The sequence below is a fragment of the Zea mays genome, chromosome 2 (genome assembly GCF_902167145.1).
Source record: "Zea mays cultivar B73 chromosome 2, Zm-B73-REFERENCE-NAM-5.0, whole genome shotgun sequence".
In the NCBI taxonomy this organism is placed as follows: Eukaryota; Viridiplantae; Streptophyta; class Magnoliopsida; order Poales; family Poaceae; genus Zea; species Zea mays.
This window is the reverse complement of record NC_050097.1, coordinates 226,528,783-226,550,313: the sequence shown is the minus strand read 5'-3', so window position 1 is coordinate 226,550,313 and position 21,531 is coordinate 226,528,783. Positions and strand designations below refer to the sequence as shown.

Sequence of the window (21,531 nt, the reverse complement as noted above, 5' to 3'; positions counted from 1 at the left end):
GATGTCAGGGCGCAAGAAGATTGCTCTAGCAGCAAACATTAGTAGCTCCAAGTACTACATCTGTTAAGTTTCTAGGCCCACATGTCGGGGCTCAGTACCCTTGTACATACCCCCCTTAGCTATAAAAGAGGAGGCATGCAACGTTACAGGGGGAGGGCTCTCTTAGACCAAACTTAGGCGGAGACTGTCAACGCTCAAGCTTCCATAGCAATCCAACACACAGTGGAGTAGGGTATTACGCCCCGGCGGTCCAAACCACTCTAAATCCTCGCGTGTTCATGTGCTCGGTGATCGCTTAGCAAAATAGGCAAAACGCTTAAGCCTCTTCCTCATCTTAGGATTTAGGGCGGGTGCATTCCGCCACCCGGCCGGAGAATTCCCTCTCCGACAAGTCCCCTTTAGTCACCACTGGAATTAAAACAGTTTAGTCCATGTTTTAGTTCGCCGTTTGTTAATTTAGAGACTAAATGAGACTAAAATGAAGGGACTAGTCCATCAAACCAAACGACACCTAAGAAGGTGTTTAGTTTTTAGGGACTAATTTTTAATCCTTCCATTTAATTGAATTTTAGTTTCTAAATTACGAAATACGAAAACCAAAATTGTATTTTAGTTTTCGTATTTGATAATTTAGAGAAAAAAATGAAACGACTTAAAATTAATCTCTAGAAACCAAATACCCCTAAAGGCTTATACAACCCTATTAATTGAAGGATCTCTTGAAGAGTCTCTAAGGTGTTAAATGCAAATCTTCACTAACTTTCTATATACTGTTTTTTAACTGCAATAATGTTTTAGGAGCTAATGGTTGTATAACGTAGTTTTTTAACCGTCTCTCTTACACGAAAAACGGAGCAAAAGACATCTATGTTTTACATGCCTAAGGGCATGTACAGTGGAGAGACACCAAAACGGTTCTCCAAGCACAAGAGACAACTAAGAGACTCTATTATACAATGGAGTGTCTATAAATGTAGTCTATTAATAAATACAGAATTAAATGCATTTGTACAGCAGCAGATCGATAGAACAGACGACAAATTCGTACAGTAGGAAGTGAGGCGTCTGTTACTACTTGGTTTACGAGCCAGAGGCGTCTCTTTATGGAGAGACGGCTCTAAGATTTTTTTTGCAAATACACCCCTTAAACACCTTAAGAGCCTCTATATTAAACACCACTGTACATGCCTAACACACAGAAGCTAATATCGACCACTATTCAAATCCGTCTCGCAATCAACACAAACCGTCTGACAAAAGTACTAAACAGCCCCTGTCCCTCTCACGGCAGCGACAGGTCTCCACTCCCGTCGGTCTAGACTTTTAGTCCACGGTCCACCCCCTGACCCAAACCCTGGAATCTCGCCCACCGCCCCACTCGCCGCCCCCGCTGGTCATCCCTCCACCCAACCCCGCTCCTCGGGGACCGCTCGTCGCCGGAGCCGCCGGCGGCCTCGAGCGATAGGGATCGACAGCGAGCTCGCGAGCCCGTCCCGCAACCTGATCTGCGAGGACCACCGGGTGGGAGGCTGCGAGATCGACGACGGGCTCGGTTCGATTCGGCTGGCGCGAGCACCAGCCTATCTATCTGAGACGGGCATCGGCGGCGGAGAGACCTGGCGCGCGGCGGAACGCTGAGGTAGGCTTCCGGCGTCTCACCATTTCTTGTTCAAAGTCCATGTGCTTTGCTGTTCATGTTCCCACCGACCCGGTGGCCCGCTACCACGACTGATCTGTTCTGCGCCCTCCTGCGAGCAATCGGATCGAAATGTTGGTGTTGGGTACTGCTGGGTCCATCTTTAGCATAGTCTGATTGTGTTCGATAGCTCTGTTCGGATGCTTGTGTGTTAGTGCTTGTTGACCATAGTTAGCGCCCAGGTTGCTTGTTTGTTTAGCCTCTGTAGCTGTTCTTATTGAAAAACTTAGTCTTGTAGCTGAATTGATATATTTGGTTCAAGGATTTATGCTTGACAATTACAATGCATTCATATATTCAGTCTCCTAGCTAATGCATCTTAAGGACGGTAATTTTTGGGATAATTGATGATCTTGTGATTCGTAAATTCAATGCTAAACCTGATTTGTTCTTTGGCATTTGCAGGTTATCTTGTATTCTCGTCAAGACAACTCTCTTCCCTCAGAGCACTGAACAATCATTGTGATTTATGACTAACTCTGAGTGGTGAAAGAATTAAGAAAATACAGAACACCGCGATGGCTGTTAGATGCTCCTGTACTGCTCTTTTCCCTCTATTCTTCTGTTTTATGATCTGTCAGCTTTGCTATGGCACTGTAACTGATATCCAATGTCTGAAGAAGCTGAAGGCATCAGTTGATCCCGACAATAAGTTAGAATGGACATTCAATAACAATACAGAGGGATCCATATGCGGGTTCAATGGTGTGGAGTGCTGGCATCCTAATGAGAACAGGGTCCTTTCGCTTCATCTTGGTAGCTTTGGTCTTAAGGGCGAATTCCCTGATGGACTTGAGAATTGTAGTAGCATGACTTCGCTGGATCTCTCAAGCAACAGCCTCTCTGGCCCTATCCCGGCTGACATCTCGAGGAGACTTCCATTTGTTACAAACCTTGATCTGTCATTTAATAGCTTCTCGGGAGAGATACCAGAAGCACTAGCCAATTGTTCTTATCTCAACATTGTCAATTTACAACATAACAAATTGACTGGAACAATCCCAGTTCAGCTTGCTGCACTCAGTCGCCTAGCGCAGTTTAATGTTGCTGACAATCAATTGTCAGGGCAGATTCCTTCATCTTTGAGCAAGTTTCCAGCATCTGATTTTGCAAATCAAGACCTTTGTGGGAGGCCTCTAAGCAATGATTGCACTGCCAATTCAAGCAGTCGAACGGGGATAATTGTTGGTTCTGCTGTTGGTGGTGCAGTTATAACTTTAATAATAGCTGCTGTTATTTTATTCATTGTCTTGCGGAAAATGCCTAAGAAGAAGAAGTTAAAGGATGTAGAAGAAAATAAGTGGGCAAAGACTATTAAGGGAGCAAAAGGAGCAAAGGCATGTTTTCACTCTACAATTTTGATACATATCAGTTAATATTTTGTATAAAATGTGTAGTCAATAACCTTTCTATTTTCTTATCGATCAACTTTGCTTTCTTGTTCTCCAGTGTCTTGTAACCTCATATGCATCATGTGTTTTAGTCTTAGTTTCTGATCACAAGATATTACCATACTTATAGGAGTGTGAATTGTGTATATTGGACTGTAAAACATAATTACTACCGAGACATTATGTCTAGTTTGAGTAGTTTCTTATCCCGTCATGTCATACCCTGCCCTGCAGTCCTGCACTACACACATGCTATCAGCCACCTTTTCTTTAATTGATGACCATGTTATGCTTTATGTAGCTAATTAGTTGAATATACCTGTGTTATCAAAACAAGAAGCTACCATGTTGCCTTTATAAGGAGTAGATATGTCTGACAAGCATTAGGTATATTATTATTGTACATGCTACAGTTTTTTTTGGGGCACGTTTGGTTCCCAGAGCAGCCTTGCTTTGCATAGCTTGCAGACACCAAAAAACTTGCCTGCCCTGGCGAGCTGATCTAGCTCGCTTGTGATATGAAGGAAAAATGACTAAAAAACTTGCCAACACAAACTCCCATGCACTTAGCAAACCATACAAACGTCTACTGTCACTTGAGGTCCTCGCCAGGCAAGGAGAAACGAGCCTTGCTGACGGAACCAAGCATGCCCTTACATTCCTCAGCTTTGCTTAGATGAGTGGTCTGGTTCGCTGAACTTTCACATTTATTTTGTCATTTAGGTATCATTGTTTGAGAAATCAGTTTCAAAGATGAACTTGAATGATCTTATGAAAGCAACAGACGATTTTACAAAGGACAATATTATTGGAACTGGTCGATCAGGAACTATGTACAGAGCAACACTTCCAGATGGTTCATTCCTTGCTATCAAGAGGTTGCAGGACACTCAGCATTCAGAGGACCAATTTACATCTGAGATGTCAACTCTGGGAAGTGTAAGGCAACGTAACTTAGTGCCGCTTTTGGGATACTGCATTGTCAAGAATGAGAGGCTCTTGGTGTATAAGTACATGCCAAAGGGTTCACTTTATGATAATTTACACCAGCAAAACAGTGACAAAAAGGCATTAGAATGGCCATTGAGGCTAAAAATTGCCATTGGGAGTGCTAGAGGTTTGGCGTGGCTTCATCACAGTTGCAACCCTCGCATTCTTCATAGGAACATTAGTTCCAAGTGCATATTGCTTGATGATGACTATGAGCCTAAGATTTCTGATTTTGGCTTGGCAAGGCTTATGAATCCCATCGACACCCACCTGAGCACATTTGTGAATGGTGAGTTTGGTGACTTAGGGTATGTAGCTCCGGAGTATACACGCACTCTTGTGGCCACTCCAAAAGGGGATGTGTATAGCTTTGGAGTTGTCTTACTTGAACTTGTTACTCGTGAAGAGCCCACACATGTGTCAAATGCGCCAGAGAACTTCAAAGGGAGTTTGGTGGATTGGATAACGTACCTGTCAAACAACTCTATACTTCAGGATGCAGTTGACAAGTCTTTGATTGGAAAGGACAACGATGCTGAGCTGCTTCAGTGCATGAAGGTTGCATGCTCTTGTGTGCTTTCTTCTCCAAAGGAAAGGCCTACAATGTTTGAAGTTTACCAGCTTCTGAGAGCTGTTGGAGAGAAATATCATTTCAGTGCAGCTGACGATGAATTGACGATGCTACCTCAAAATGCCAATCCTGAAGATGAGCTTATTGTAGCGAACTAGTTTAGCCTATGTGATGAGTGGGTGCTTGTCGGATACCAAATGTTGCAGGAGTTGCTTCAACTTGGAATAATCAGAATTATTTCTCTATCTTCTCTATTTTTCTGGCGCTGCATGTCAGGCAAGCACTAGGATTTGTCGTTCGATTCGAAGGTCTATCAATGTGTGCTGTACTGCTGTTTACGTTTGTACATCCTTGCCTTGTGTATCCTCAGGATTGTTTTCTTCTGGTGTTGTAAGATGGATCAACTGTATCATTATCGAGATTTTAGCTGTAGTGGTAGCAATGTGAAACACTGTTGGCCGATCATTCATCTGCAGTTTTTGTGTTTTTTTTTTCGTTTAACATTTCTATTTATTATTTCCATGCTCCTTTCTAATTCAAACGTTAGACCAGTGGCGACTGGTTTCCAGTGGTGAGAGTTTTAGTTTGTGGTTTGATGAAGTCTGAGACATGCTGTTAGGTACCTGGCAGGATGTTTCTGTATGTGCGCGATGCTGTACTTATATATTACTCATTCTGGAGATTGATATCTATGTGTGTCCATCTGATTTGATGATAAGCGGATTGAGCAGGAAATAAAATTTTTTCCATCAATTCCCTCCAATCCTCCGTGATCCTTGGTCACTAAATTAACCCTGAGGGCCAGTTTGGGAGCCACAAAACCGGAGAGAAATGGAGGGCCTAAAATCCCCTCTTTATTCAATTTTGAATAAGGAGAGAATTTTAGCCCCTCCAATCCCCTTCGGTATTTAGACTCCTAAACTAGCCCTAAGAGATTAATATTTATCCCTGCAGATGGAGATATGCGTGTCCAGCACTGTTTACTTTCTGCGACTTCAAATATAGAGCTCCATAAGTTCTGTTGCAAACAGCCATCTTTGAAAAATATCAACTGTGATGAAAAACCCTGGGGAGCCTAATATATTTCTCATCAACAAAGTAGTAAGCTTGCAGGATGTCCAACTCAAATAAAGTGCTATCACTCAGTCCCAGGCTTGAAATATTCTGTGTTCAAAGCACAGTTCCGGCTTTATTGCAGGGTTTGTAAATTACCAAGAAAATATTTTTGTTTGGCAAACCTTAAAACAATGTTGTTTCCTTATGTTTTCAACGTAAAAAAAAAGGAAAGCAGCTAGAACCATTAACTGAAGGTTCTCTAGGTTAGTGGTTACAAAAGTTCGGCAAAATTCGTTCAATGCCCACGACCAATTGATGCAAGACTACTTTAACAATTCGTGTGTCTACCACTATTGTAAACCCTAAAATTGTCATTAAAGGAGTTTTAGTTAGTACAGCTACTATCTAGGTAATAATATTCGGATTTATCTGAGTGCGTTCTATTATTAAGACATGTTCTCTTCAATAAATACTAAATAAAGTTTAAAATTTGTGCACCGTGCCGAAGTTTTGAATGTGCATCTAGTTTTGTTTAAAATTTGAACTTAGATTCGAAATTCAATATTAGATATAAAAATAGCAATTCAAAGCAAAAAAGAAAAACAAAAGAAAGAAACCACTCTCGGGCCTTTTCCATTCTTGCAGCCTAGCTTCTCGGCCAGTTGGGCCACGTGCACCACGCACCCGCGCCTCACCCTTCCGCCGACTAGTGGGCCCGCTCGGTCAGCGTCGCCTTCACCACACACACGCGCGGGCGCGGACTCATTCCTCAGTGCCGCTGTCACTTGAGCCCCACGGAGCAGCCTCATCACGCACCTCTCGGTGGTGCACCGGCTGGCATATAGGCCCCGCCCGTCAGCCTTCACCACATACGCGGATTACAGACTGGTACCACACTAGCCTTCACCTCCACTGAGCGGTGAGCCCACGTCTTCAGCTTCGTCCCTTAGCTCACGAGCACAATACTGTAGTTATTAATGTATCTTCTTTCTTTCAGACTCCAAACCAGACAGACGACTTTGTCAACAACTTCTTCGCTTCTGGAGGTAGTGGCCACAACTGAAACAACCCCTACATGTGATCAATTGACCCTTGTGGTGAATTTGGCCCCTTGTGATGGGTTTGATATGAGCTGTGATGAATTCTGATGTATGTGATATTTTGTGATGGATACGATATTTGTGGTGGATGGATTGTGATATTTGTGTGGATGGATTGTGATATTTGTGGTGGTTTTATGGTGTTTGCGAGGAATTATTATATCTGTGATGGATTTGTGTTGATGTAATGTATATATGTATTGCTGTTGAAATTGTTGTTAAAATTTCTGTTAATTTTACCTTTTTCTATATTTTTTCTATGAATATACTTATTTTTGGCGGCCAGGGCGCAGGCCACCGAAAATAAGCAGATTGCTTTCCGCAGACTTAATTTTCGGCGGTGTAAGCTTGGCCGTCGTAAATAGCTTTTATTTTCGGCGGCAAGAGGGACAGTGGTAGGAAATTAGCTATTTTCGGCAGGTTGGGGCTAGCCGCGAAAAAGGGCCTATTTTTGGATTTTTTGCGGCCACAAACTGCCGAAAATAAGACTTATATTGTCAAAAATAACTTATTTTCAGCTGTACGTGACTTATTTTCAATTATTTATGGCCGCCAAAAATGGCTTATGTTAACGTAGCGACTCTAGGTGTTCGTACATTTGTGATAGAGGCTTGTGGATCTCGTAGAGTGTTTACGATGACAGAGCCAAACTGTTGAAGTGGCAAAAGCTTCCTCCAAGACCCTCGATGCTGGCTTTAAGGATCAAGAGAACAGTAGCCTTTCACAAGTATTACGAAGGCATATATGATAGTGGAAGAAGGTTGAAAAAAATAGTATCAACTTCCACACTTACAACCGTACGTTAGACTCTACATTTACAAGATGTCCACAGTATTGCTCGGCATATTGGACTTTTTCCATGCTTCCCGTGCTGACTGCCGATAACTTTCAAGAGTTCTCGAAGGTTACTACTCCTCTGACGTAGACGACGTACCTTGGGGACCTTTTGTGATATACCTTCGGTCCTTATATTGTACATTAGGGAGGTTCTCTGACTCTCGCCCCTTTGGTTTCTTCATAATCGATCTATCTTCTACCTTTGGTAAGATGCAGGGACCATGTTGCAGCAGAGGGTGAGGCAGCCGCATACTCCAAACGACTTGGTCTTCCTCTCCCCACATGTACGTACGTACTTTGCTTATATTGAAGGAATGCGTTTATTCCATTCGTTCAAACAAAGTCGACATGCATGGGCCTCATACCAACGCTCCTTGTTTGGTCGTAGGAAGATCAATGCAGTTGATTTCCTTCAGAAAATCATGTGTAAATAATGCACTATCTATACTATGTAGTGCTGTGCAGAGGAGAGGAAGATTCCGCTTGGGCGGTGTACAGTAGCAGCCGTTCCGGCCGGCACCGTGATGCAGGGACGACTTCTGACTTTTTCAGATGCTATTACGTTTGAGTTTGACGACGAACTCTGCGGCCGGAGAAGGGTGCTTTTTTTTATATGCAAGTCATGCATGATGTGCAAAGAATCTATTCCACCGGCCCTTACTAAATCACATCCTGATGACCACACTACTGACTAAACATTTCTGCCGCGCATGCATAGCGAGGATTCTTCCTTCAACACCGCCAATTTTGGTTTGTGTGTTCCTGAATCATTTGTAACTGTTCTCGTCTGGAATGAAAGCTACAGACATAACATTATACGAGTTTTGCATAGCATATGTGTCACATCCGTCTAACAATACATGGCGTTTATTTATTTATTTTCAAACACCTTATTTGACTGTTCAGGTTATCAACATTCTTGTGTAAATATTATTTATTTTTAGAACGTATTTTTATCAATAGAGATATCATAGCAATGGCACGTTTATTTTATTATTTACACAAAGAAACAAAAAAAATCAAATAGCTAAACATGATATCTAAAACACAGAAACGTTATCTATTTTGCATCACTTGAAACTCGACATATAGATAGATCGAAGGGACCAAATTGCCGTCATTTGTCTTGCCGTGAAAGACAATTAAAACGCCACGCTTATATGATGCCAACTCATGCGAATTGATATTGATAGATATATCAAATAACTAGGATCTTACCTAAGTCCCTACAAAGCCAATCCGAGCGACTATAACCTCTATGATGTGGAAATCCTAATCTAACTGAGAGGTTAGAAGACATGCCTAGCTCCTTGATTTGCGTTGATGGTGGCAGTGGCCATGACGGTGGCGTCCAGAGAGAGATGGTCGCCTCCTCCATGCGTTCCTCCTCCTTGCAGTTGTGGAGGTGGATCCCTAGCTCCCTGTGTGTTGTCGTGTCCACGACCAGCGTCGTTGGCTCGTCCGTGTTCGTCGTCGTCATAATGATTCTAGTAACGATAAGCACTTAGGCGATGGGGGCATCTGTCAATGTGAGATTAGGATATGGGCGAAGGCTTTGCATTAGCTTGGCCAACCGGTCCCTTAATTCTATTTATATGGCGCTTGTGTGAGCCGGGGGCTGCAACCATGGTTAAGGCGCACCCTGATCAAGGGCGTGTGGTTAGGAGTTTGTTAGAAGAATCCAAGTTTTCTCCGTTCTGTTACAACTTTGTTGGCGTGGAGGACATCCTAACATTCTCCCCTTTTTCCTCCACTTCTCTTGTACTCAACATTTCTAGGTTCCACCCCTCAACAAGTTTACACATGAAGACCAATGGGTAACGATGACAGATAAGTGTCGTTGCACTCATTGACTCTAACATGCTCCCATGTCTCAAAATGAAATATCCTTTCTAGGGTGCAATTATAGTCCCTTTGATCCAAGATCATAGGATCTCCCTTAACCCCATGTCGGTTACGTGTTGTCTACACATGTTTGGTGAAAGGCCTTTTGTTAGCGGATCCGCTAGCATTTGCTGGGTTCTGGTATGCTCAACTTTAATGGTGTGATCCTTGATCTTCTCCTAAACAACATAACACTTAATGTGAATGAATTAATCAGCACCACTTGACTTGTTGTTATAGGAGTAGAATACCACTGGCTCATTATCGTAGTAAATTCTCGGTGGTCTCTCTATGCTATCAACCACCTTAGATTTGGGCACAAACATCTTTGTCCACGTCGACTACCCAGTTGCTTCATACGTAACTACAAACTCAACGTGCATTGTCGACGATGCAACACATGTCTGTTTGTAGCTCTTCCAAGAAATAGCTCCCTTAGCAAGTGTGAATACATATCCTGAAGTTGACTTCAATGTATCTTTACAAACGGTTGTAAGGAAAATGGACTCTAGCCCATTTGACTAAATGATTTCGGTGCTTGATTATCAACATAACATGTGGACTAATATGTTTGTTAGTGTTTGTGTTTGTAGTTCATAGAATGCAAACTGTTTTTGGACTAAATCAATGAGGATATAAGCACTTCAAAGAAGACATTATAAATCTATATCGAAGACCTTTATACATGCTAAGAGTCCAACACAACAAGAAGTAGAAGTGGGATGCAAAGCCACAAACAAAAGGGAAGTTACCAAAGTTGAGACAAAGGGTTGACTGAATTAGAAGTGTCTCATGACTTTTTGATATACTCAAATTGACATGGCTTCAATTTTGGGATATAGATATTTTCAATAGCTTTCTAAAAAGTCCAATAACATCAAAATCAGAGTTTAGAGCTAAACGTTATGCCCACAATACAAAATGGGTCTGCTGAAAAACAATAGCACAACAGTGGTCTACATAAGAGGTCCGGAGCGCCAAATCTAGTAAATCTAATGTGGCTTCAACTCTAGGATGCAGAGAATTTTAATAGCTTTCCAAAAAGTCCAAGATCATCAAAATCAGAGTTCGGAGCTAAAAGTTATGCCCAAAATATGAGAAGGATCCTGCTCTCCACAAGTGGTCCAGTGCACCACCGGACAGATCCGGTGTGCCAAGTACGGAAGGTCTAGTGCTCCATCTTCAGAAGCTCCAATGACTAGTACACGTGGAGGTCCTGTTCACCAAGTATGGAGGTTCGTTGCATCATGACAGAAGGTCCGGTGCACCACAGAAAGCTGCAATCAACTTTCTAACGACTAGTTTTGATTGGGGTTCTATATATACAATACCACCATGCCATTTGGATGTGTGGGAGCCCAAGCAACACTGCTATAGAGTTGAGACACATTTCATTAGCGCCAAGTACAAAAGGTCTAGTGCTCCATCTTCAGAAGCGCAATGGAATAGCATGAAAGAAGCAATGTAGAACATTGTTTGAAACTCATCTCATTGCCATAACATTTATTTCCATCTCTTCTAATGTTAGACAAGTTTTACAAACATAGGTTTGGCTCCTGGATACAGTATGGCACGAAGGTTCTTCGAAGGCTAAGTGGCACGAAGCTACGACCCCTCTAAAAGGTATCTTATGTAGAGCACTGTTCACCTATTTATAGGGAGGATGAATCGCCTTTGTACAAAATTACGATCATGCCCCTTAAGAAATTACACGCATTGTTTACAAATGGCGTCAGGGCAATAATGTATTTTCTCCATTCTCAGCTGCACGATTTAGGCTTTCGTTGTTTGGAAGCTTCGGTTGTGGCTTATATTCGAAGCTCTTCTTTGTTGCCGAAGTTATTGACTTCGGCTAGCATCTTTTGCCACATCCGCGCACAGGCAAAGCTTCTTTATATGTTGCTTCGGCCGAAGGTTAGCTTCATCCGCCAATAGAAATCTACATGAAATACACTCGTTTGTGCCGAAGCAAAAGGTTGAATGAGGATCTTCAGCATAGCAGGCCCCAACAATTATCAAGCAAGTTATTAGCAATTACAATTTGTTATATTCACAAGAGTATGTAAGTGAGTCAGCTTGAAATACTTGCCCATAATCTAAGAGTCATCAGTTGTGATATCCTAAATCTACTAGTGTGTTTATTTTTTTTGTTTTAGCATGTACATACTGTCTGGGACCTAGCACCAGAATTAGTAGATCCAAAAATATTATGTGACCTTGGACAATGATTATAGTAAGTTTACTTGGGTAAATCTCATAAAATAGCAAGGCAAAAGTTTTTTTAGAAATTTAATGAGTTTCAACAAACTCTTGTAGAGCGACAATTTAATTGTAAGATTATTGTTGTGCAATCAGATTGAGGACACGAATATAAAAAGCTTAACTCATTCTTTTACTAAGCTTGGAATCTCTCATCATGTGTCAAGTCTTGATGCATTGTCATCACAGGAAATCTGTCGTGTATTGTCCAGGAGCTGACATAGGAGGCGAGAGGTGCATTGTTGTTGTGGTCATCTGTAACACCCTGAATTTAGGGGTATAAAATTTCTTTTCTAATATCCACCAAATTCAGGTGTTACCCTCTTCTTTACCTGCTTTTCTTCTCTTTTTCTAAATGATGGAGAGTTATTTTATTATATATATATATTTATATATATGAGTTTTTGGCGTAGTAAAATAAAATCCTAGAGAAACTTTGATTGTTGCATTCATGTCGTTGCATAGTGTTTATGAATGCAAAAGTTTTTCGAATTGTATTGAATTATCTTGACCATGTTTTCGGAATTTTTCGGGAACCTTCGAAATGTTTCTCCGAGTATTAAAGTACGAATTTTTAGTCTTTCTAATGTTAATTAAATACCAAAAATGTAGTAGTTGCGAAAACTATAAGTTTTTTGGAAACTCGATAATATATATATATATATATATATATATATATATATATATATATATATATATATATATATATATATATATATATATATATATATTTCTTCCTCTTGTCGAACCTGTTCCAGATTTCGTGTTCGTTTTTTTGCAAGATCACCGAACCGCTTCTCCTCGCGAACGACTTGTCGCTCGCATCTGCTATCCCCGTGTACCCCCTTTGTCTACCCTGTCTATCCTCTTGTCTCGCCTCGTCATACAACGTTCCTCACACTGTGCGTGCAATCGCCTATTCCCCGTCACTCGTTTTTCTTGTTGTCATCCCAGGCCAGCATGCCAGCTTCATCTTCTCAGACCGTGGCTTTGGGCCCATCTATCATTATCCTCATTTTTTATCGTACAAACTCATATGTCGTGATGAATTTCTCTGCCTTGGGTTGATTTCTAAACTTCCCTTCGCTCGATCGGCTGAGTTCGAACCCACGACAAAAACAGTAACCACCTTGGCCCACTTTTCTCCTCACCTCACTCGTCCACGAAAAAGGGCCACGTTCTATGCAGTTTTGCGCAGCACACACGACTCTCTCCCCATTCCCCCTCTTTCCCAGAATGCAGCAGCCCTCCATCTCCATCACACCTGCGCCCTTCCTCCCCTGCACTGCGCCGTCGCTGGAGCTCTATCAGCGCAGGTGAGAAACCCCTTCTCTCTCTTCCTCGACCTTCTTCCCCGTAGGTACCGCGGGCCCTTGCTCGTGGCCAGGCGCGGCCGGCGTGCGTGCGGTCGCGACAACCCCACCAGCGCGTGGGTGCCTCTAGCCCGGTCGTGGGCGCGGCTCTGTGGTCGGCGCGGCTCAGGTGCTGCCGCCCTGTGCTGGCTAGCGCGAGCACCGGCTTGCGTGCGTGGAGCCACTGCACGACGGCTTAGGCGAGAGCACAGCAAACGACCACGGCGAGCCCAGCCTATAGCCCCGCCCCGGCCGACCGCAGCTCACCGGTGGCATGCCCCAACCTCCCTCTCGTCGTGCCCCTCAAGATCCAGCCGCCCCTCTCCCACTTCTTCCCTCTCCCTTCTCCCTTGGGCACAGCAGCAGCAGTCTCCAGTCAGGCATGGCGGCCAACGGCGCGGTTCCGACCTCCCTAGCGTGTGCGACGTCTAGCCCGGCTGTGGTGGCCGCCGTCGAGCGCCCGTAGCCGCCGGTCGAGGCCCCACCCCCGCGCGCAAGCTCCATGGACAGCAGCCATGGCGGTTGGGGAATTTCTGCGTACTTGAAGATAGAGAAGAGAAAGAAGTAGAGAGTGGGCACATTTGATCCTATTCGTGGGATTTTCTGCGCTCACGATTCCGCGATCTTACACGTGCCTAAGCCTTGTCCAATAAAATTGCACCCCATCGCATAAATCCGCGGAATACCAAACGTTTTATATGTGTTGCGTTATAAATCCGTTTTGTAGTATTCCAGTTGCGTTAGTTTCGGAATAATGTCGTCTACACGTTAGTAATCTTGTTTCACCATGTCGCATGTTTTAAACAATTAGTTATACCTTTGTTTAACTAATGTTGAGTAATTAGACCTTTTGATTAAAATAATTTATAGTAATTAACTTATGTTTTATAAATCAATGTCAACATAATTAATAGTAACTCAAACGTTTTGCCCTAATGTTCGTTGAATATAAACGCGACGTTTATTTAGTTTTTCTCGCGTATCGCGCGCGCATTTTGCACGTGGTTACGTGCTGATCCGCGTGTCGCGTGCTCTGTTCTACGCGTAATGCGTTTTCTATCCGCACGACGTTCACGCGTGCTGTTCGCATGTCGTCGTTCGCGCGAGTCGCGATTCGCGCGCTTTAATAAAATTGTTTAGTAGCCACGAACGATTAGCTATTTAATATATAATGCACCATAAACTCGTTTCTATTTGTTTCAGTCGTGTCAACTTTGTAGCAACGCCGATTTCATATTAGTAACGTACTTTATCATGTCACCTGATCAGTTATTCTCGTCTGTCGCGGGTGCTGTTCCGCGCAGTGGCGTGCTGCTTCGCGCGTCGTTCACGTGTTGTCTGCGCGTTGTTCGTGCGTGGTGGGCTCGTGGTCGCGTGTTGGTTCATGTCGGTTCGCGCATCGTTCGCGCTGGTCGTGCGCACTGTTTTATGTGTCGTCAGCGTGCTGTGTCGCGCGTGTCCGCGCGTCGTTTGCACGCTGTCGTACTGTTTCGCTTGTCATAAATTCGTCTCGCTTAGAATCTCTTGTGTTAATTAAATTACTTATTTATTTGACAGTTGCTAGTGTAGCAGATTAATCAAACTAAATAGTAGATATAATTTATAATTGATAAGGTCGAATTAATTGTTAGCGTTAATACTTGTTTAGCGTAAACGCGATATTTTCCCGACCGTCGCTTCGAGTTCGACATTTCTTTCCCTCGCGTGACCATAGAATCGAGCTCTGTTTTATGCTACATATTTTTATATCATTTTATCTTGTATGCTGTAATGTTCTTATGTATTTATATATGGTTGTTTGCTTGTGCTTGTTCGTCTTCGCTTCGTGTTGCGATTAGATCGCGATTTGTTCTCGCGCTTCGAGGAATCGACGATCAAGCTTCGGCGATCAAGTGATCTAGCTCTTCGAGTTCCACGAAGTTGAAGACCCTGAGCATCTGTTTGGTGAAGGCAAGTGTCCTCTGACCCATTATGTCCCATTTACTTTATAATACACTGTCCCGCATACTATGAACAACCTAAGGATTTACTAGCTTTCTATTTACCTTGTCCTTGATTTACCCTTTTGGGTTACTATGGTTAGCTACATGCTAGCGCTTTACTTTAATCAATGAACATGATGAGATACAATGATGATACTATGATTTTATTCTGGATATGATGATATACTTGTGGCATTTAGGGGACTCGGATTGTTTACCGAGTACCTCTCTGTAAGGACCTGTTCGTTGAGAGACCACCCGGGATAACAGTGCAACCATGAGGATGAAATGGGATGCCCTTAGCTAATTAATTAGAGGAACTAGAGGTGTAGTTGCTTCGCCGTCGTGCCGTCAATGGGGTCCAGGCACAATGCTTGCTCTGCCGAGGCTGAGTGCCGAGGTTCTTTCGTTTTGCTTTTGTTAGTCACCCTCCTGCGGGGAGAGGTACTGTGTTTATCAAACTGGAGAAACCTAACGGGCGGCTATGACCTCTAGGGAATCTTTGTAAAGTCTAAGTAGTGATACCCTGACGGACCACCTAGGAAGTGATCAATGGGGAGTCATGATCCTCGGGCAAAACGGGAATCACGGCTCATGGGTAAAGTGTGCGACCTCTGCAGAGGGTAATGAAACTGATATATCAGCCGTGCTCACGGTTATGAGCGGCCTTGGGATCCTCTTTGATTAGAGATACAGATGGTTCGAGATACAATGGTTCTTTTTATTATTTCGGTTCGATGATGATAATGAGGTTTCCTCGATGAGGAAATGGTTCACGGGTTGGTTATATGATAAAACTTGGCTTCCATTAATAATAAATACCTGACCAAATAAAAGCAATCTGCTTTGACCTTAACCCCACATAAAGCTAGTCCACTTCAGCCAAATAGGACATTTGCTGAGTACGTTGATGTGTACTCACCCTTGCTTTCACAAAACACCAGGTTGCCTTTGGTGCAATCTATGCTCAGGTAAAGAAGAAGGCGTCGAGGCGGATCTCCAGGAGTTCCAGGACTTCGACGAGTTCGAGTATTTGGCTAGCGATCACCCCCAGTCAGCTGCCTGTGGTGGGTTTATTTACGTTGGCTACGTTTCTATTCTGTGTACTTTGATTCATATTATGTAAATGACTCTAGTATTTAATATCATTATTTATTCTTTATTGTTATTCGAAGCATTGTGCTATGATGAGTCATTTATGTAATCGCTGTGTACGTGAATTTCTGATCCTGGCACGTACATGGTTCGCATTCGGTTTACCTTCTAAAACCGGGTGTGACATAAGTGGTATCAAAGCCAAGCTGACTGTAGGACCGTTGACCTAGAGTAGCATTGGCCGTTTTAAGGACTTACTGATTATTACTTCCCCTCATCCTTGATTCTGCTTCAAAATATTAGTCACCTCGACTAATTCTATGTTGTGCTCCTATATGCCCCCTTGCCAAAAGTATTTTATTCTAGTATGGTCTCTACTTCTCTCAATCTATTAGATCTGATCTCATTCTTATGCTTGCGACATCTTTTTAGATGCCCCTTGACCATAACCTTCTTGTCCTTTTGGGATTCTTTCCTCTTTCGTTATTAAATTGCTACCATTTGGCGAACTCTAGTCCTTTGGAATTGACATGCTTGTATCCCTTTAATACTCTTGTTTCAAGTACTTACCTCTGAATTTCTACTGCCTACTTAAACATTTCAGTTTATATGTCCATGATCATACTGTCTTTTGAGACCCTTTCTTATTCTGTTGTTAAGTCGCTATCTTTTTGGCAATTCGTACTCCCCTGGTCTTGGTATGCTCGCACCTTCGTAATCTTGCATACTTTTACTTTGTATATAAATGCTTACCTTTGCACTCCAATGTCTGTTTAAAACATTTCAGTTTACATACTCTTGACCACCTTTGTTTCTTCATGATCCATGAGCGATCATTCTATTCCTCACATCCTTAATGATCTCATCGTTTCCATATAACTTCTCTCGGTACTAATTTCTTTTACTTCAACCATTCTGTTGGAACCTTACCTACCTTACCCGTGATTGTTTTCTCCATTTCACCATTTTGTGAGTCTTGCCTTAACTCCATCCTTTCCTATGCTCTTTGTTATTATCACCTTTACCCTTAACACTTCTATATCTTGCATTGATGTTCATCTTATACCTAACCTTCAAGGTCTCCCCTCTCCCATCTCAATCTGAGAGTTGTATGTTTTACCTATTTTTCTTTTGAGGCGTATCATCTTCTTTATCCCTTGCGAGTTTTTAACTCCATCCTTTGCCCACTTTTGTTTGCTATTACCTTTACCTTTCTCATCCCTCGATCTTACCTTGGTGATTACGTTATGTCTGTTGTCTAAAATCTCCAATTTCATATTCCAATTTGAGAATGGTGTTTTACCTACCCTACCCTTGGTTGCATTTTCTCCCTTGTAGATCACAGTCCTTGCTTTGACTCCATGCCTTATTGTACTTGTGTCCCTATCCTACACGTTTGGTTCTTCTCCTTGTCCTTCAACAACCTTAGAGAGCAGTTTTTCCCTTTTAAGAAGGACCACCATTTAATTAAAAGGAACGTATAGCAACGAGATGTTTGTTGTTGTATGCTTGTGCTGTTTGTCTCTGTGTTATGACTGATTTGCTTCTTTGTGATGAGTGTTGATGTGTTGTGGCCCTTGGTCCGCAATGACATCAGTTTACTAGCTGATTGCCATAGAGTTAGTAGTTGGGTGCTCTCCCTTTTCTCTCTTTAATCCATCTATGCTTACCTTTTCTATCTATACCCTCTCCTCTTGTGCATGTCCGGTTGGCATTCTTAGCCCTCCCTTAATCAGTCAAGACCAGAGTCGGCAGCAACTTCACCAAGTGCATATCAACGCTCCTGTTAAGGGGGTTAGCCGCTAACCCCAATGAAAAAATGCGATCAACATTAACCGACAAGATCAAAATGGCGCAGCAAAATCATGTGTGGGGTCCTAACCCACAGGTCCAAGGGATCCTCAAGAATTGCATCAATCAGTTTCGAGTATCTGAAGGTCAAAACAACCAGGCCACAAGTTAAAGTTTCTAGAATCAAAGTTGAATCAAATAAGCTATGAAAAACCAATGAACCAATCTTGTTTTCTTTCTAGCCTCTCATCGAATCTCGAGGGCGAGATACTGTTAAGGGGGTTAGATTTGTAACACCCTGAATTTAGGGGTATAAAATTTCTTTTCTAATATCCACCAAATTCAGGTGTTACCCTCTTCTTTACCTGCTTTTCTTCTCTTTTTCTAAATGATGGAGAGTTATTTTATTATATATATATATATATATTTATATATATGAGTTTTTGGCGTAGTAAAATAAAATCCTAGAGAAACTTTGATTGTTGCATTCATGTCGTTGCATAGTGTTTATGAATGCAAAAGTTTTTCGAATTGTATTGAATTATCTTGACCATGTTTTCGGAATTTTTCGGGAACCTTCGAAATGTTTCTCCGAGTATTAAAGTACGAATTTTTAGTCTTTCTAATGTTAATTAAATACCAAAAATGTAGTAGTTGCGAAAACTATAAGTTTTTTGGAAACTCGATAATATATATATATATATATATATATATATATTTCTTCCTCTTGTCGAACCTGTTCCAGATTTCGTGTTCGTTTTTTTGCAAGATCACTGAACCGCTTCTCCTCGCGAACGACTTGTCGCTCGCATCTGCTATCCCCGTGTACCCCCTTTGTCTACCCTGTCTATCCTCTTGTCTCGCCTCGTCATACAACGTTCCTCGCACTGTGCGTGCAATCGCCTATTCCCCGTCACTCGTTTTTCTTGTTGTCATCCCAGGCCAGCATGCCAGCTTCATCTTCTCAGACCGTGGCTTTGGGCCCATCTATCATTATCCTCATTTTTTATCGTACAAACTCATATGTCGTGATGAATTTCTCTGCCTTGGGTTGATTTCCAAACTTCCCTTCGCTCGATCGGCTGAGTTCGAACCCACGACAAAAACAGTAACCACCTCGGCCCACTTTTCTCCTCACCTCACTCGTCCACGAAAAAGGGCCACGTTCTATGCAGTTTTGCGCAGCACACACGACTCTCTCCCCCTTCCCCCTCTTTCCCAGAATGCAGCAGCCCTCCATCTCCCTCACACCTGCGCCCTTCCTCCCCTGCACTGTGCCGTCGCTGGAGCTCTATCAGCGCAGGTGAGAAACCCCTTCTCTCTCTTCCTCGACCTTCTTCCCCGTAGGTACCGCGGGCCCTTGCTCGTGGCCAGGCGCGGCCGGCGTGCGTGCGGTCGCGGCAACCCCACCAGCGCGCGGGTGCCTCTAGCCCGGTCGTGGGCGCGGCTCTGTGGTCGGCGCGGCTCAGGTGTTGCCGCCCTGTGCTGGCTAGCGCGAGCACCGGCTTGCGTGCGTGGAGCCACTGCACGATGGCTTAGGCGAGAGCACAACAAACGGCCACGGCGAGCCCAGCCTATAGCCCCGCCCCGGCCGACCGCAGCTCACCGGTGGCATGCCCCAACCTCCCTCTCGTCGTGCCCCTCAAGATCCAGCCGCCCCTCTCCCACTTCTTCCCTCTCCCTTCTCCCTTGGGCACAGCAGCAGCAGTCTCCGGTCAGCCATGGCGGCCAACGGCGCGGTTCCGACCTCCCTAGCGTGTGCGGCGTCTAGCCCGGCTGTGGTGGCCGCCGTCGAGCGCCCGTAGCCGCCGGCCGAGGCCCCACCCCCGCGCGCAAGCTCCATGGACAGCAGCCATGGCGGTTGGGGAATTTCTGCGTACGTGAAGATAGAGAAGAGAGAGAAGTAGAGAGTGGGCACATTTGATCCTATTCGTGGGATTTTCTGCGCTCACGATTCCGCGATCTTACACGTGCCTAAGCCTTGTCCAATAAAATTGCACCCCATCGCATAAATCCGCGGAATACCAAACGTTTTATATGTGTTGCGTTATAAATCCGTTTTGTACTATTCCAGTTGCGTTAGTTTCGGAATAATGTCGTCTACACGTTAGTAATCTTGTTTCACCATGTCGCATGTTTTAAACAATTAGTTATACCTTTGTTTAACTAATGTTGAGTAATTAGACCTTTTGATTAAAATAATTTATAGTAATTAACTTATGTTTTATAAATCAATGTCAACATAATTAATAGTAACTCAAACGTTTTGCCCTAATGTTCGTTGAATATAAATGCGACGTTTATTTAGTTTTTCTCGCGTATCGCGCGCGCATTTTGCACGTGGTTACGTGCTGATCCGCGTGTCGCGTGCTCTGTTCTACGCGTAATGCGTTTTCTATCCGCACGATGTTCACGCGTGTTGTTCGCATGTCGTCGTTCGCGCGAGTCGCGATTCGCTCGCTTTAATAAAATTGTTTAGTAGCCACGAACGATTAGCTATTTAATATATAATGCACCATAAACTCGTTTCTATTTGTTTCAGTCGTGTCAACTTTGTAGCAACGCCGATTTCATATTAGTAACGTACTTTATCATGTCACCTGATCAGTTATTCTCGTCTGTCGCGGGTGCTGTTCCGCGCAGTGGCGTGCTGCTTCGCGCGTCGTTCACGTGTTGTCTGCGCGTTGTTCGTGCGTGGTGGGCTCGTGGTCGCGTGTTGGTTCATGCCGGTTCGCGCATCGTTCGCGTTGGTCGTGCGCACTGTTTCATGTGTCGTCAGCGTGCTGTGTCGCGCGTGTCCGCGCGTCGTTTGCACGCTGTCGTACTGTTTCGCTTGTCATAAATTCGTCTCGCTTAGAATCTCTTGTGTTAATTAAATTACTTATTTATTTGACAGTTGCTAGTGTAGCAGATTAATCAAACTAAATAGTAGATATAATTTATAATTGATAAGGTCGAATTAATTGTTAGCGTTAATACTTGTTTAGCGTAAACGCGATATTTTCCCGACCGTCGCTTCGAGTTCGACATTTCTTTCCCTCGCGTGACCATAGAATCGAGCTCTGTTTTATGCTACATATTTTTATATCATTTTATCTTGTGCTGTAATGTTCTTATGTATTTATATATGGTTGTTTGCTTGTGCTTGTTCGTCTTCGCTTCGTGTTGCGATTAGATCGCGATTTGTTCTCGCGCTTCGAGGAATCGACGATCAAGCTTCGGCGATCAAGTGATCTAGCTCTTCGAGTTCCACGAAGTTGAAGACCCTGAGCATCTGTTTGGTGAAGGCAAGTGTCCTCTGACCCATTATGTCCCATTTACTTTATAATACACTGTCCCGCATACTATGAACAACCTAAGGATTTACTAGCTTTCTATTTACCTTGTCCTTGATTTACCCTTTTGGGTTACTATGGTTAGCTACATGCTAGCGCTTTACTTTAATCAATTAACATGATGAGATACAATGATGATACTATGATTTTATTCTGGATATGATGATATACTTGTGGCATTTAGGGGACTCG

At 43.2% G+C, this 21,531-nt stretch overlaps 1 protein-coding gene across 1 annotated transcript; it reads left to right on the top strand.

Moving 5' to 3' along the window:
- Positions 1–1,286: 1,286 nt before the first annotated feature.
- Positions 1,287–5,280, top strand: LOC100285625 (uncharacterized). Its single transcript, NM_001158516.2, has 3 exons — positions 1,287–1,639; positions 2,102–3,033; positions 3,811–5,280. The coding sequence occupies exons 2-3, from the start codon at positions 2,215–2,217 to the stop codon at positions 4,804–4,806; spliced, it is 1,815 nt and encodes a 604-aa protein (NP_001151988.2). The 5' UTR covers positions 1,287–1,639; positions 2,102–2,214; the 3' UTR covers positions 4,807–5,280.
- The last annotated feature ends 16,251 nt before the right edge of the window (positions 5,281–21,531 follow it).